At 37.4% G+C, this 17500-nt stretch overlaps 1 protein-coding gene across 1 annotated transcript in view; it reads left to right on the forward strand.

The window, feature by feature from the left end:
• Positions 1-1479: 1479 nt before the first annotated feature.
• Positions 1480-17500, forward strand: part of FCSK (fucose kinase) — a 1855962-nt gene continuing 1839941 nt past the window's right edge. Inside the window, exon 1 of the mRNA XM_044081314.1 lies at positions 1480-1650. Coding sequence (XP_043937249.1) covers positions 1551-1650 — 100 coding nt within the window. The 5' untranslated portion in view covers positions 1480-1550. The remainder of the gene's footprint in view (positions 1651-17500) is intronic.

The following is a 17500-nucleotide window of genomic DNA, read 5'->3' on the forward strand; positions in this document are numbered from 1 at the left end:
TACAGAATGCAGTCCTGTAGTTTGTTTAAAGGAAGATAGTGGTTCTTACTGCTTAAATTAGAGGAGGTTTATTCCAGATGTTTGGGAGGCACTGAGTTATAAATCTGTCCTTCCATTGTGTTTTATTTATCCGGTGGTGAATATTTAGGTACCTGGTTCTAGTACTGATGGAGATGTTGTACTTGCAGAGTAACAGGAGGTCCAGGGCATTTGGGTGTCAAATGGCTTGATAGGAGAGACTGAGAGCTCCCCTCAAAATCTGTAAGATGTTGAATAATTGGTAGAGCCTCCAGCCTTTCTTGGTAGCTCAAGGACTTTAGGCCTATGATCTATGTCTTATGAAACTTTGGGGTCCTTCTAATTATTTATGTATGGTGGGATACATACCTCATTAGACTTTGACATTCCTTTAGCAATTAGCTGAACTAAATAAAAGGATTTCCTAACCGCCTTTATTACATGCTAAATGTTATATTTTGTTATATTTTCTTATTCAATACTTTTTGTTTTGAGCAACTGTGCCCTTAGGCACTGTGCTAGCTTTAGCTCATAAGCTCTACCTCTCCTGTTGTATAATTGTTTCATTTTGTTGTCGTACCCATGGTTATAAACTATTTGTTGTGCTGTGACTGTATGTTACAGCTGTACATTTTTACTGTGCTTACCATGGTTGTTTAAAAGGTATGGATGTTTTATGTTCTGTTACCAGGTATTGGCTAAAAATGGGCTATTTTTATTGAGTCTACCTGCTTGTTCAAACTAAATGAAAACAAGTCCTTTACTTTGGATTCCATGTTGGTAAGGAGTGACTGAAACCTAAATAGAAAACTTTATCTGATAGTTCATGAGTGGTGAGATAAGGGAATGTCTGGCAGTTGACACAGAGGTTCAAGGCTGTGAACTGCCATTCCTGTGGTATAGGGTTTGATTCCCTCAGTCTTCTTTTACCTACTGTATGACCTTGTGCAAGTCACTGAACTAGACATTGCGGAATGTCTGGCAGTTGACCCAGAGGTTCAAGGCTGTGAACTGCCATTCCTGTGGTATAGGGTTTGATTCCCTCAGTCCTCTTTTACCTACTGTATGACCTTGTGCAAGTCACTGAACTAGACATTGTGCCCTGGTTGCCCCTGAAAATGGACTGTGTTCATTGGGCCTACCTGATTAACAGAGGCAAATTGTTGTTATGATTATTATTGTTAAGGAACATGAAAATGTGCAGAAGCAGTGAATTTATCAAAAATTCTGTAGTCCGGTGGTGTTAACTGAAGCACTAATATAGTAAATCATCTTGGGGTGGGGGCACTGATTCAGGGTCATGAATAAACAAAGTATTCATAGTTGTGCACAAACAGTTGCAGGCAGGGAGATAAGTGGGTGTGTCTAATCTTGTCTGATCTGCCCATTGTATAGTCTCCTGCGCATGGTAATCACTGTTTTATAATAATATGCACTGTATTCGTCTTTTCTGTAGGTCTCCATTGTCTCCCCTGAGTTGGTCCAAATATCCCAGGAGTCGATTATCGTTTGACCTCAGACTTTCTGTGAGGATGGCAAGTCAGTCACAGACTGTACAGGAAAAAGGAGTAGAGTGGACAGCCATTGTTCTGACCTGTCAGTACAAGGACAGTGTGTATGCCTTCCAGAGAGGTAAGACAAGTAATATTGTCAAAACTCTGCAGTCAGTACACTATAGCATTTTAGCGGAATGCAGAATTATTTTCCAGGTCTGTAGTCCTGTAATCAAGATATTAATAAAGCAGGTTGACGTTCCACGTATGCATGAACCATGATGATACTTTACTGATTTTGAAATGTTAAAAAAAAATGTCATAAACCAAGTGACTTCAGCCAGATAAAAATGCAGTTGTTTTCAGTATTCAGTTTTGATGTCTGACCTGTATAGCTTTCATATCACCTTAGCCTTCTTGATGTGAAGGCATAATTTGCTGCATATTTGTAACAAATGTAGGTTTTATAACTAGCTGTAATACTCTGTGTAGTATGTTGTTAACCTTTGATGTAGTTTATTCCCAGTTTTCATCTGGCGTTTCTGCCCAGGTTGTCACAGCAGTGTGATTGAGTCTGATAGTATGTTTAATATTTATTTCACAGTGTGGTCAGTTGTTACTATTTGTTTTTAGTTGTTTGGCTTACAACATCTGGAATTGTAGTGTGGGCTTCAGAAGTATTAGAAGGTATGTTGCAAGATTATTTTATTGCATTTGTTAACCAACTTTGTACGCACTGTGTTGAATGTCTTTCAGCCTTAAACAAGCAACGTTAACTGCTTGTTTCTAAGCAACACACTAAGGATGGATGAATTCAGTGCAGCCAGTCTACATAGGTACTTATCTATCACCAGTGAAAAAAACTGAGAACACACTTCAGGTCATCAGAATGAGCAGCTAACTGCAGAGTCTACAGAAATAGTGACACCCAAGATGGGGAAACCAGGAATCAACTTTAGCCATCATACTTATCACCGAAGTAGCCACAGGAGCTTCACCTGTGCACTGGTGGGATCTGACAGAGTTCGCCACAGATGTAGCATTGAAAGCAATCACTTTACTAGTAAGGCCACAGTCATGGTTGGGCAGCAACGTCTGATGCTACACTAAGAAGGCTGGGGTCATGCAACAGCTGTACTGGGCAAGCAACAAATTCTGCCATCGCTTCAAGGAGGGTGGGGTCAAATGACAGCCATACTGATCAGGCACCTATCTCTGCCATTAAACTAAGAAGTCGGTCATATGACAGTTGTACTTTACGGCACACAGTTCCACAACAACAGTGATTTTCATCAAGCTAAAGGTGTAGGACTAAGTAGATAGCCGACTAATGACCTCAGTTGCAGACAGACAGCCATGGATTGATTTATTATTTTAGACTATGATAGCTTCCTTAGTTCGCTGAAGAATGGACAGCTCCCTGTAAATGGGTAGCACTGTCAGTACACAAAGAATAATAAGTCATGTGACAGCCACAGGTGTGAGGCACTAAATACTGTCACAGCAAAAATATGTATGGGAAGGGTGGGGATAAGTTACAAGGTAATGAAGCAGGAAACTGAGCGTTGCACACACGGCAGGATGATGGCCATGAATGTGCATATTATTCAAGCACTTTGGAAGATCCCCCCCCCACTGGTACAGAAACTGCTGGAGTTATCAAATTGGGCACGTGTTTGTGCAGGCATTGTATTGTTGGATGGTCCTGAAGAGGGACACATAAAGGGAGTTGGTGATCTCTTTTAACCAAATAATGCCTATAATTAGGTGAAGTAGAAGAGTTTCCTAATGACGAGAGTACGTCACAGGAGAGTTCATCATCTGTAAATTCCTTAGGTCTGCATTTACAGTGTCTTTTTAAGCGGGCTGTCATTTATGTAGTAGGTATATTAGAAGTCCTGTTTCTTAAACGTTGTAGTGCTGTGCTTTTGTGACATTCAATTTCTGGTGCGATCCTATGGCCACACATTTGTCCATGGTAGGTCCTCAAGTATTTTCTTGGTAACCGATGCTGACTTCAGCTTGCAGTCATCAGTGAACTTTGTCAGAAAGTGATTTAATATCATATTTCATATCAGATGGATAGATGACAATAGAAGTGGTACCAAAGCAAAGCTATGAAGTATGCCACTGGTGGCAAGTGTGGTGCAAGATATTGCACCATTAACTGTAATAGAAAGGTATCTATCAGTTGAACCACCTGACAGTACCACATGTTATATAGGGATTTATAGGAATCTACTTTATTAATCTGAACACAAACTGCACGAGTCTAATCAGTGCATTGCCAGGTTATGTTAGTCATGGTATACTTGTAATCTGTAGCAAGTTCTAAAAAGTATTTTTTATGGAGTGCCAAGCTCCTCACATACCCCCTAATGTCTCCCTTATCCACTGAATTGTAAATATACTGCCTTGGAGTTTGCACAAACTCAGAAAAAATTTATTTACAGAGGTGGTCTGCATATCTGAGTGCTTTGCACAGGAATGCACTGAGCAGCATTCAAATGCATGCAGATAAGCTGAGAGCAGCTGAGCATCAAGTAAAAGACAATCAGTTTTATATTGAGTTTGACCTATTTGTTGATTATGCCAGAGTGGTGTATATTGTCCAAACGTTAGGGAAACTGAAGTAATCTGTGTGTACAGTTACCCTCATCTAGTACTTCTGTGACTCTTTCAGATAAAGAACTATGTTTAATATACATGATATACCATTTACAAAGCATAATTGGTTAGGCCTCGACTATTTATCTGTTTATTTATATATGTGTATATATATATATATATATATATATATATATATATATATATATATATATATATATATATATATATATATATATATATATATATATATATATTTAACTGGGAAAGTTTTATTGGTCTGAAGACTAAAGGCCATTCTGGGCTAGAAGGCATACAATAGAGATAATACTTTTGCATTAGAACTTAAGTAAATGCTAAAATGCAAGAGACATATACAGCAACATAAAGCAATAAATGTTATAAATAAATAGGCATGAACAAAACATAAAGTAATAAAGGTTGTGACTGACATTATCTAAATCTATTAAAAGATAAGTAAATATAACAAAAGAGGTTGATACAGTTCCTAGATTCAAACTAATATGTTAAAGAAAGTGACACAAAAGGATTAAGCAATTGTTTTGAAGGAAAAGCTGTTAAACTAAAGTATTGTTAAATTATTTAACAAATGGAACCGGTATAAGTTAGGTACTGGATGCTAGAGGATTTTAAGAATGTATAAATACCTTAGTGGGCCTGATGAAAGCCAAAGTCTGATGTACAAATGCCAGAGATACCTCTGGAGTGTAGGCTACCTATGTCCGTGTTTATGAGGTCCACAATGGTATGTTCCATCACTGTACAATTGGTAGCCTGAGAGCTCTGTAGTGCCAGGGTCTATGGTGAGACCTCCCTTGCATAGGCGTACCACTACAGTTGATTTCCAGGCTTCTGATATGCATTCAGTGAAAATGCTATAATAGAATATTTCAAGGAATAGCTCTGATAAAGGGCGTTGGGTGTTTCATACTGAACAAGAAACATACTGATGTGCTATCTGTACCCGCAGAGCTGGTGTTTTTAATCCTAGGGAATACTTTTCGTATTTCTTCTGAGGTGATTACTAGAGGGAACTTTGTATTGAGAAGTTTGAAGGCTGCATATAAAAAGTTTGAGCTGAATTTATCCATAAATAATCCTGTGTGTCTGAGTGGGTGATGTCATTAGAGATAAGCTGTGTGAAATGTTGGGTATTATTTCTGAGATCCTTTATATAAGTGAAGAATGTGTTCTGACTATCTCTGGCTGATGCAGTAAATATTTGTTAATAATCTACCCATTTGATTTTGCTTTTGAGTTCTTTGTTAATCCTTTTTGAAGTTGATTATAACGTAATGAATTTTTGCTCTAGTCTTTAGGACAGATCTCAAGATCAAGTGACTTGAAGGCTGTTTGAATTTGACACCCAGCTGAGGACAAGGGAGCAAAAAAAAAGCTTAGTCATACAATCATAACCCTGTATAAATTAGTTTGTGATGCTATTTTACTAACCAAAATAAAATAAACACAGAGATACTGATTTCTGGTTAGAGAATTGTTCATTTCTCGGGACAAGATAAATACAAGTAAAATAGTTGATGCAACTAATCTGACTGTTGACATTTTTTTTTTATATATACATATATTTTTTCAAGATTTTTTTAAACAAACTGCTTTATTCACATGCTTATTATGCTTTCACCAAACATGTTGTAGAAAGAGGATGCATGGTGCAATTGTATTTTATTTTATGTTATTTTCAATCTTGCTGTGAAGGCTTACAAACTAATCTTACTATTTTTATACAAATCAAAAAGAGACTTTAGAACTATTTTAAATATCTGGCCCAGGCAGCTGGGGCTTACAGTTCATTTAGTAAAGTATAATTCAGTATAACAATAGCCACTGACATCCTTCACTACTGTATACTTATTTCTTGAAGAGGAGACCACTGCTTCTACCTGAAATTAAGTCTAGGTTATACAGAGTGACAGTTCATGATAAACGTTAGTCCACAACAAAGTGGCTTTTAAGATCATAGATGAGGTCATCATCTCATCATGCATATGAAGTGTCCAAGGTCATGTTAGTTGCCATATTCTTTATGCTCTAACCAATACCTGTTCCACAAATCCAGTTTACTCTTATGAAATGTACTTCTCCCCTTTTTATTCACTTTACTCTAATTTTTAAAATTGTTTCTGTTATTTCATTGGGGTCTTCTTCTTGAGGGAGTTTTCTGTTTTCTACCTCCTGGTTATAGTTTTTTCACTAACAAAGATATCATTCTCTTAAGTGCCTTCATTGCTTAAAGAGTTGGCATGTTTAATAACCAGTTTAGTAAAATGAGATCAAACTTTAACTGCCACAGGTATCTCAGGACAGATTTTATTACCTCTAAGATGCCTGTAAAACTAAGCTGATTTTAAGCATGACCAGTGCACATGTATCAAGTCCTGTTTTTATCCCAATAGGCATCTGCAGCATCTGATGATTTTCTGGAGTATAAAAAAAAACATACAGGCGTTTCCAGGCAAATATTCTAAACTTTCTGAACTTCATGATAGCTTTAGGAGCTACACAAATATTAGACCATTACTCTTCCTGTATTTTTATCCCTGCCATTTTACTCCTGTATTAGCTTGGGTGTCAAATCCTTACACTTTTTGCATAGGGCCTTATTCAACCAACTCCATAATCATCTTGATTAGCTCCCTCTTATGTAGTCTCAGTAATAATCTTGACTGAGCCCCTTTTGTCTTAATTCTTTCTCTTGCTTATTAAAAAATGTATTTCATCTGCTGTCAATCTCTAACTTGAAATTGCTCTTTAATTTCTTACCAGTCCATTGTTCTCCTGTCCCTCTTTAACTGTTCCCAGTGTAATGGCTACCAACCTTCTCTGTACCAGTCTTGTAAATTGATCATGTTGTCTTTCACTATCAGATCCCTAAAATGTACTGGCCACATGTCCATCTCTCACAATGAAATATTCTTAGAATTAATTTCCACAGTTATATGTATATCTTCCCTAAACAAGTCTTTTTTTGATTGGATTTGTATGGTTTGTATCCATATATTTACTCTGTGAGTATCCACTTCAAGGTTTTTCTTTGAGTTAGCATCATTTGTTTGCATCCAGCAGTGTATTCCTTATACTGAGTCATATACGCCAGCTTTAGATGAGTAGCTCTATGATATGGCTGGATGTTAGGAAGGGCAAAACCTCCCTGTGATGTTAGTAAAACAGTTTTTTCCAGCTTAATTTGTCCCCTTTATCCTCACAAATAAATGTTTTTAAGGTCTCTAATGAATACATTCCGAAAGCTTGTTTGCGGATCATTAATGGAAGCATGTCCCGGATATAGTATTAGTGGGACAACAAACATCTCTATTGCTCATAATTTTGCATCAAGATATAATGTTAAAAGCTTTTACTTGGTTATCATTTTAATATTTTTTATCATCATTCCTTGTACCTGTTGGTACATTTTTTGAATTACTGGTTATCCATACCCCTAGAAATTTAATTGTGTAATGTCCCCAGAGATATGGAACGTAGCAGGAGCATCTTTTATATCTGTGGTATTAGTTTTCCCTTCATTTCTTTTATGTCCTGATAAACTGGTAAGCTGTCTGAGTAATAAATAGATTTGATATGTCCTTGTCTGAATTAGTTAAACACACTATGACATCATCTACGCATCTTGCTATCTTATTTTGTTTACCCCAGTCCATTCCTAGAATTGCCTTGTCTTCTAACTTTATGATCCAGAAGGCCAATATATCAAGCAACCAAAAGGGGAGAAAGTGGCCATCTATCACATGTCCCTATTTAGGTTCATAGGTTGGTACAAGGCTGTCAGCCCTAGGGGCCTATACAAGCCTAGTCATAACAATTCCCTGGCTATTTCTTCCCACACTATTTACTTCCCTGGACCCCTGTCTAGCAGGGCGACTGACATGATCCCCGGGGTGAATTTCCTTTCTCCCATCCAGTTGTCAAGGTTCCTTTTGAAGAGGGCCAAAGAGTCTGCTTGACATGTATGGGCAGTCTGTTCCAGAGTCTAAGGAGTCCTTGGGTCAGGAACCTATCCCTCCAGCATGTTTTGTTTATTGTGATGACAAGGTTTAGATGCCTGGAGCGTGTGGCTCTGAGGGATTGAGATTTCTTTAAGTGTAGCATGTCCAACAGCTCCGGGTTTGGCATGGACTTGTATGTTAAGCAGAGATCGCCTCTGAGTAGACGATATGCGACACAGTATAGCTGGAGATTTTTAAGGCGGTCAGCGTAGGACATCTGCTTTAGGCCTGTGATTCTTTTAGTGAGGTATTTCTGCGGCCTTTCCAGTTGTTGCAGATGTCTTGAGAAGTACATACCAAATGGGGCATTGTATTCTATAATGGATCTAATGAGGGATGAGTACAGTGGGACAATGACCTCCTTTTTTCTGGATGAAAAGCCCTTAGTGATGAGGTCTGCCACATAGAAGGATTTCCTGACTGTTGTGGTGATGTGGTTATCGAAGGTGAGACCACTGTCCACAAGTCTCTTTATCACACTTTCGGTGTTTAGTGTACTGCCACCTATGTGGTAATTCACGGGTACATGTTTTTTCCCAAAGGGGATAACTGTACATTTCTTGGCATTGAGCTTAAGCCCATGGCTCTGGCATCAAGCATCTATTTGTAGTTTAAATCACCTGTCAGCAATCCTCCTATTGTTATAGCTCCTAAGAAACTGGAATAAATATCCTTTAATAAGACAGTAAATTCTGTAGGAATAACGCATTTAGCCATTACGTCCTACAAAGAGTTCTAATGTACATGAGTAGAGGCCTTTTTGGTGTCAGTCATTACAAAGCTCCACTAAGTTTCCATAAGTTTATAACTGATGTTTCCAATATTATAGCCACAAGGCCATTAAAAATACTTACTCCATGAAGTAAGGATTGAATCTGTTATCTTTAAACCGGTTACCTAAGCCGCCTTTAAATTTCTTTAAATTGTTACATAATCATAGTGGTCCAGGTAACCTATTCCAAATTTTAGAAATAGATATATATGCACATTTACTCCTTGTAGAAGAGTGATGTTTAAGCAGGAAAAAATTATGTCATGATGCTTATGAAGTAAAGAACTCTGATAAATTCAGTAGTGATAACATTCAAGCATTTCCATCTGTCAGATTTAGTTTTGCGTTTAATAATGATAATACAGCAGGACTGATTCTATTAGATTTGCACCAGTATAATGGGATATGCCAATGCTTACTGATGTTTTTGTTGTTAGGTGGGGTTTTTTTTAACTCTGAAGATATTAAGGCATGATGTGTTAGTGATGTAGGATAATTATCTTAACTTTTAATCTAAGTGTTCATATTATTGTGATGTGTATAATCCATCTCTTCTAGACCATGTCTTGCACTTTACTGAATTAAAGATATATTGTCCTAACCTCTCTCTCAAAGCACCTAGGTCCACTGTACCAAGTAGGTAGTGAGCCATCTACCATATCTTTGTATTGTCCTAGATTTCACACAGTATCAAGTTCTAGTCCCTTGCAGTGATGATTATGCCATGTTGGAAAGCAAATATATTACTTAATATTATCATTAATGCATTTCACAGGGTCTTCTGAAGGAGATTGAGACCAATCAGATTAATCATTGTACCTAGCCAGTACCCTCATAACATATCTCCCTTGTGGATCAGATTTTTATTCCTCAATTTCGATCATTCCTCCTCTCTATCAAAAGTAATACACCCCTTTTTCATACACCTTAGCACTCTGAGGTATCTCTCCATAAATCTCCTCTGGATTAGTGCCTTAATTTCTTTAAGTGGATTTCCTGTAGCATTATTACATGGGTCTCTCTCATTTTCATATAAGTTAGAATCCTCTTGGTATTTTGAGGGTCAGTGAAACCACTAACATTGCGCGCTAATAATTTTAATGTAGCTATTCCTAGTATAGTATAACCTTAACTTGCATTAATTGGAGTATCCCTTCCCACATTCTTTTTGTGTCTTTCATGCTGTATTTTCTAGTGGTATCAGTATTCTCTGTCCATTGTTTTGTGTGAGCACTATCATTAAATGTGCTAAACATTATACTCGTTAACAACTAATACATCTAACAAACTGTAACACACTTAAATGGAACCATTTTCTAGAAAGAACAGTAGACTGTCTTTAGTGTGGATTATAAAAGCAAAAGTTCTATACTGGCCCTCTTTGGTTAGCAAACCTTTCAAAGTACAGATGCTGCTACCCCCCCCCCCCCCACACACACACACACACACACACACACACACTTGGGTCTGGTATCATTTGCTTTATTCATAGATTCTGAGCACATTTTAAAGATGTTAAAACAATCATTAATATTTTTTCCCATAAATGCTGAATTGGCAGTAAATTTGAGTGCTTAACTACAAAGATAAAGTACAACTGTACACTTTCAAGCAATGCTGGTATATTTAACAATGTACAAGTAACCATACTGGCATCTAGACTGTTAATGAAGCACAGCTGTGCAAACGAATGATGTCGGCAGGGGATTCCCATGGTTGGCCAGTCAGTTCTCACTGGACATGCCCATCTCAAGAGGGTACTTTCCTGCTTTTGCTTCAGTTCATGAAAAATAATACAGCTGCCAAATGCAGGGGACAATAGCTAATGATATTGATAACTGTAATTAAGTGACTCAGTGCTGTTGATGGCAGCTAATAAGCCCAAAAAAAAAACTAATGGTAAGTAGATCCAGCCCCCCCCCCAAATTTCGAACCTCCTACTTTTTTTTTTTTTTTCAGTACCCCATACTTCTAATCACTAAAGCAATATAACAAAGAACATATTTTCCCTTTCCCTAACATACAGAATGCATAGTCCTAGGAATTATAAGACTCCTTCCCCTCTTGAGTCCAGTGATTCGGTAACCACTTCCAGTAGTTCATCACTGAGGGACATTTCCTTGGATGCCAACTGTATTTCCCTTCAGTGGTTTTCATTTTCTGTCAAAACACTGGAAATAGCTTTATGAGGAGTCTATGTTCCAGGCTTCTAGGCTTGTCACAAGGATCACTAGGATCTTGATAGTTAAATGAGGTATTAGTAGAGGGATTCTTCAATAAATATTTATACATTTACTGAGTTGCCTGTTCCACATATAAAGGTTTTTAATATGACTTTGAAGAAAATATTTAGACTGGCAGGGTAAAGCTGTTTGAAATGTAGGCTTCCTCTTGCACATCTTCTGTACTCTGTGATGAACTTATTTTGTTGAAGCCGGACAACTGTGAGAAATCATTATCCACAAAGACTATTCTGCCACTTATTGTCAGCACTTCCCCTAACGCCACAGATTAGTCGAAATCTGCTCCTTTAAATGAAAAAGTTTGCAATTTGATCTAAATTGGTCTGTGAATGTTCTGATTTTTTTCCGTGTTTGGAGTATTTATCCTATGTACACTCTCAATTAGGATTTGACCATCAGGAATCTTTCCAAATGCCCAATTACTATTTCATATAGTGCATACAGTCCTGAACTTTTTGCTCTTCTAACATATTAGAGAACCTAAGGCTTTCTCTTCTGTTATAGTTTCAGTGATGTTTTCTTTTTTTCCTCATGCTTGACTTGCAATTTCACCATCCTGACATTTTGAGCTTTATCTGTTTTTTTGAAGAGCCATGAGGTAATCCAAGTGTCAAGATAATGCTTCCTTGATGCAGTTGATAAGCGTCCTACTTATTTTACACTAGTATATTTTATCAGGTTTTTTTTAATCCTGCATTCCCACCATATTGTGCTTCTGAGTTGTCACTGACTCCAATGCCATAGATTGAGTTCAACCCATGCTTTGCAGAGAATAAAAGTCAAGATATTTATAATAGAGTGTTAGAACAGATTTTGCTTTTAAAAACAGGTTTTGCTTTTAAACACTTGACAAAGCACTTTGTGTGTGAAAGCGCTTGTATTAAATAATGTCATTCTGTTTGAATTTGAACTCTGTATAATAGGATGTTAGAACACATTCTGTTTTTAAACACTTGATAAATTGCTTTGTGTGAAAAACACTTGTGTTATATACAATTTCTCATTATTCTGCTTGGTTCTTGGTTGGATTTATTTATGATTTAAATATATATGGTTGTGCTGAACCAGGATTTATCTCCATTTGGGCAGTATATTGGATTTTTTTCTGGTGTTAAGTAGTTTATTGGCTTCAGACCAGTGCCTGATATTACTTAAATCCATTTTAGGGCATTTTATACAACAACAGTTGATTATGGTATTGTCCGATGTTGAGTTTTCCATCTAGAGTCAATCTGTGTATTATCAGATCTGACTTGGATCCAAGACCGGCTATATTCCAAAGATTTCAATCTGTTGTGCTCTGCTTCCTGTACCCACTATCCCCCACTCTACTAGGATTACCTAGATCTTGCATTGAAGCTTTCCTGTATAGCAACTTGGTCAATGGTTCCATGGGGTTCATACTTTTTTTGTGAGGTTTCCGTTATAGCTTGATCTTATTCCCTTTTCCTCTACCCTAGTTTTGTAATATTTGGTAATTGGTGTAGCTTTTTTTCAGGTAGTTACATAGTATAGGTTTTCAGGTTTAGGTGTATTGTTTTGTCTTGTTGTTGTTAGTAGGCTTTTCTTGCCCAATGTGGGTTAGAATATTTTTGTTTGTTCTTGTTTGCTGTATCTTCGGTATTGGGTCCCTTTTGTTTAGCAGTATGAAGAAGGGGTTTAAGAAATGTGTGGCATGCAGCCACAAGCTCCCTTCTCAAGATGCTTGTAACAAGTATGTATATTGTCTTGGGGCTGCTCACCTTGAGTCACAGTACCTCATCTGCAAGGGCTTTGGCACTTGTGCTGTTAATGAGAGAAGGGCTAAGTTGATCCTAAAAGGTCTGTTTCTGGCAACTCTTCTTCCAACAAGTGTGACTGGGGTAAAAAGTAGTGCTTTAATGACCCCAAATCTTCAAAGGGGGACTAAAAATTATTGGCTCTCTCTTTTTCTAGTGTGCGAGATCTGAAGATCCCAAGATCCTCAGTTCCCTCAGTAGTTTTGACTTCATCATTGGCTTTGACATCTCAGACTCAATTGATGTTGGAACACACTGCATGGAAAGTATTCTCTCCTGCTCTGTGTAACAAATCCTTTCTTCTCAAAGGGTGCTCCCTCAGGAAGGACTTTTTCTCCCTTTTACTTTTGTGAGAGTCCTTACCAGAGTCATCCCCATGTTTGGTCCTCAGAGCAGTCATCCAGCAGGTGAGCTTCCATACCTGCATCACTGGCTTCGTTGGCTTGGTCCTCCTGTTTGGTTGGGTCTTACAAGCCCAGATGCAGTTATGATTGATCCCTTTGGCTTCAGGTCCTCAACCCAAGCTTTCAGCTCCATCAAGCTGGTTTCCTCCTTAAGACTGTATGATTCCAAGGTCATCAGAGCCAGTTGCCTTTCCTTTGCAAGGGTCATGCCCATTGACTTGTCTAATTTTGGCTCCTACCCCAGCCTTGGTTTCCTTAACTCCATCAGCTTCAGAGATGAGCAGATCTCAGAGCTGATGCATCAGGATAGGGGTTTCCAGGTTGAGTTTGACAATTCTGGTTTCGGGGTCATCCCTTCCACTCAGTGCCTCTGCTCTGGTTGCTCTATTTGGGCAGGTTGGACCAGCTCCAGAGTCCTCTGTGTCTTTTGGATCTTTGGATCCTAGTTCTACGGGCTTTGGGCGGCCAGGTTCAGCTTCTGTCTTTAACATCGTAGAGAGGATGTTCTCCTGTCAGGAGAAGGAGTGGTCAGTATCTGTGCTTGTGGACATACATCTGTCTGCAATGGGGCAGCCCACCTCTAGTGGTAGTCAGTCTGCCCTACTTTCAGGTCCCTGTTACTCTTTCATTTCCACCATGGATTCTCCAGATTTGGAAGTTTTAGTTAAGAGGTGGTGCAAGAGAAAGCACCTGGATTCTCTTGAAGAATCCCTCACCAAGTATATTGGCCTTGATGCAAGATGGGGGTCTCCTAAGTCTCACCATGATGATGCTTCCTTTGGAGATCTTTTAGAGCTGCATTGCCAGAGAGAGAAGTGGACTGCTGAAGCCCGATCTCCAGAGAAGTCTATTTTTGAAGCCTTTGGGTTGGGCCCATTTACATCCTGGGTGGTTCTAGCTCTAGCTGTACTTATTGTCCCAGAGGATGTGGAAGAGCCCGATACAGTGGAATTGATTCCAAAGAAACAGGATAAGATTCTCAACTTTCCCAAGGACTGCAAACACTGGAGTAAGGGACTTGCCTGTGATATAGTTGTGGTGACAACAGCTGCTAAGGAGGACATACCAGAAGAGATTTCTTCAGTTTATCCCCTGTATATGGAGTCTCGGGCATTGGACCATTTAGAGAAGTGCTCCTATGCCTCAGCCACATTCACACTGAGGGCGTTAAACTATCTCTCTCATTTTTTCAAGAATTTAATGGGACAGTGTATCAGAACTGTCAAGGGTACTTAAGACACAGCAGGCTCCAGAGTCACAAGACTCAGTTGTCCATCTTGCAGTCTATTACCAGCATGTACATGCAACTGCTGTCTAATACAGCTGATGGCACATCATGAGCCGCTTGCACCAGCATTGCCCTACTTGGATGAGGTTGTGTAATTTTGCAGATTGCTTCAAGGCCTCCTTTATTAGTGCCCCCTTTGATGGCTCTTCACTTTTTGGGCCTAAGAGAAAGGACATTTTGGCCAACTTCTAAGATTACGTAATACTGAACAAATGCATAACTTCAGCTCTCTGTGTGAAAATAGAAACCGAGAAAAAGGAGTGCCATTGAAAATATTTGTTGGTAAAATACAGTGAGGTGGCTAGTAAATACAATGCCTAAATGCCAGAAAAGAAGAAATTTGGAAAACCTGAAAGAAAATCAACCAGAAAAGGTGAAGAGAAAATTCTGGCTGGGAAGGATTCTGCAGCTGTTCAGCAAAAAGCAGTTCAAGCTTCAGCTTTGGTTCAAGAGATGGCTTCCAGTAATTTAGAGTGAGAACTAAATTAAATGTACTCAGAGTTGATTAAAATAAGTGAAACATTGAAGGAATATTTCAATTCAAATGACAAAAGGCTTGAAAATAGATGATGCTTTAACTAGCCATTCAGATGAAATGATAAAACAAAAATCAGAAGTTATGAACCACCAACCAATTAGTAGAATAAAAATAACACAATGCCAGCCAAGTAATCCACTTTAATAAAAACAAGCAGTTTCTCTAGCGCCTCGACTCACCAAAAGCCTTCCAGGAGTAAAATACACTAAAAACAATTTTGTTTTATATGAAAGACAAACCCTTAAATTACTCATCAATCAATCATTCAATTAAACACAATTATATTAAATATTTCCAGCAGCACTCTGTATTAAGCCATCTATGGGTAAATGTTGAATATTTTAAAATAAATAATGCTTCTTTAAACAAAAATGTTCTTACTAAGCTCCCATTTATAGATGGACATTCTATTTTTTCTAATACAGTAGTTGTTAAGCCATTAGGATTGCTGTTATGATAACATTTAAAACGTTGGGCAAGAGAGCTTTCAAGTTTACCAGATTTAATATCTCTCAAATGTTCTTGTAATCTGGTTTTGAAAGCCCTCTTTGTCTGGCCCACATAAAACAGACCACATTGACATCTAATAGCATATATTATACCTTCCGTGTAACAGTTAAATTTTCCTTTTACTTTAAAAGGTGTACCATTTATATATTCAAATGTATTTGTGACATATTTACAACTTATACACTTTTTACATGAAAAAGTCCCAAAATTAGTAACCCCCTGAAGCACAATATCACTAGGTCTCTTGAATCTACTGTGAACAACAATGTCTTTAATACTATGATATCTCTTGTATGAGAACATAGGCTTTTTATTTATAATACCTTGTAAATCTTTGTATTTTAATAAAAAAAATCCCAATAATATTTTTTTTCTATTTCTAAACTGAAAATGTTGTAAGTAAAAACAGTAAAAAACCTATTATGTAAATTCTGTCTTTTTTTGGTCTCTATTAGATAAGCTATTATTCATTATTTGTCGATTATTACTCATATCCTTCTGCTCTATCTTATGTAGAGCTTTCTTCACCATGGCTTCATTATAACCTCTATCTAAAAACATATTGATAGTAGTTCTAAATTCTTCCTTCATTTTCACTTTATCATTATAGTCGAGAAATTCTCAAAAGTTCACCATAAGGAAGTGATTCAATGGTGTGAGGGGGGTGGCAACTGTTCCCTAACAAAAACTGGTTGACCTCATTAAATTTTTGATGTATGCTAGTTTCTCTGGATCCATCTAGATTACCCTTAAGACATACGTCCAAAAAAGAAACTGTGGAGCCAAATTGTAGGCCGTCAAATTTAATATTAAATCTATTTCGATGTAACTCATCAATAAATTCAGTAACTTGATCCATGCCACCATGGCATAAAAAATTTAGATAATCAATAAATCTAAAATATTTCATTACATAATGGCCATAGAATTGAGCTTTTATATATATATATATATATATATATATATATATATATATATATATTTATTTGTATTCTGTTTCTAACATCCCCATAAATAAATTAGCATACATCGGTGCAAAGAGTGCATCCATTGCTGTCCCCTGCAACTGATGATCTAATACTTCCTCAAACTCAAAATAATTGTGGGTTAAATTAAACTTAACCAATTCTGTAATATAATTGGCAAAGGGAGTATCTCCCAAATATAACTTCAAGGCCTCTATGCCATATATATGTTTAATATTCGTGTATAAGCTCCTAACATCCACAGTCAACCAATACATTTCTGAACTCCATTTTTATTCCTGCTATTTTTATCTAAAAAATCAAAGAAGCCTTTTATGTAGGAAGGTAGATGTATAGCAGCCTTCAACAAACATTGGTGCAGTACTATCCCCAGATTGCGCAAGAATTAAGTACAGGCCGAGACAATAGGTCTACCACGAGGATGAGTAACATTCTTTCTTATGTATCTTAGGTAGGCAATAAAAATAAGCCATACCAACATTCTCAGACAAAAGTTTATTTCTAACCTCATCTGACCAGTACCCCAATCTTAAGCCTTTATTTAACAAATGATGATACTCAATAATAGCCTGGTGATACTGCTCCTTATTTACTATTTCATATACTTCTCTGTCATCCAATAATGTACGACACATTGACAAATACTGTAAAAAATGCATTATGACAATACGATTCCCCTTATCCAAGGGCTTAATCACCAAATCATGTTGTTTACTAAAAGCCACCAGAGCCTGCCATTCTTGTTTAGTCAGATTATAATCAGTATGCTTGTGTTTAAATTCAAATAACATTTTTTCCAATGCAAAATCAACCACTAAAT

Source organism: Protopterus annectens, chromosome 8.part0, assembly GCF_019279795.1.
Source record: "Protopterus annectens isolate FY-2018-M chromosome 8.part0, PAN1.0, whole genome shotgun sequence".
NCBI lineage: Eukaryota > Metazoa > Chordata > Ceratodontiformes > Protopteridae > Protopterus > Protopterus annectens.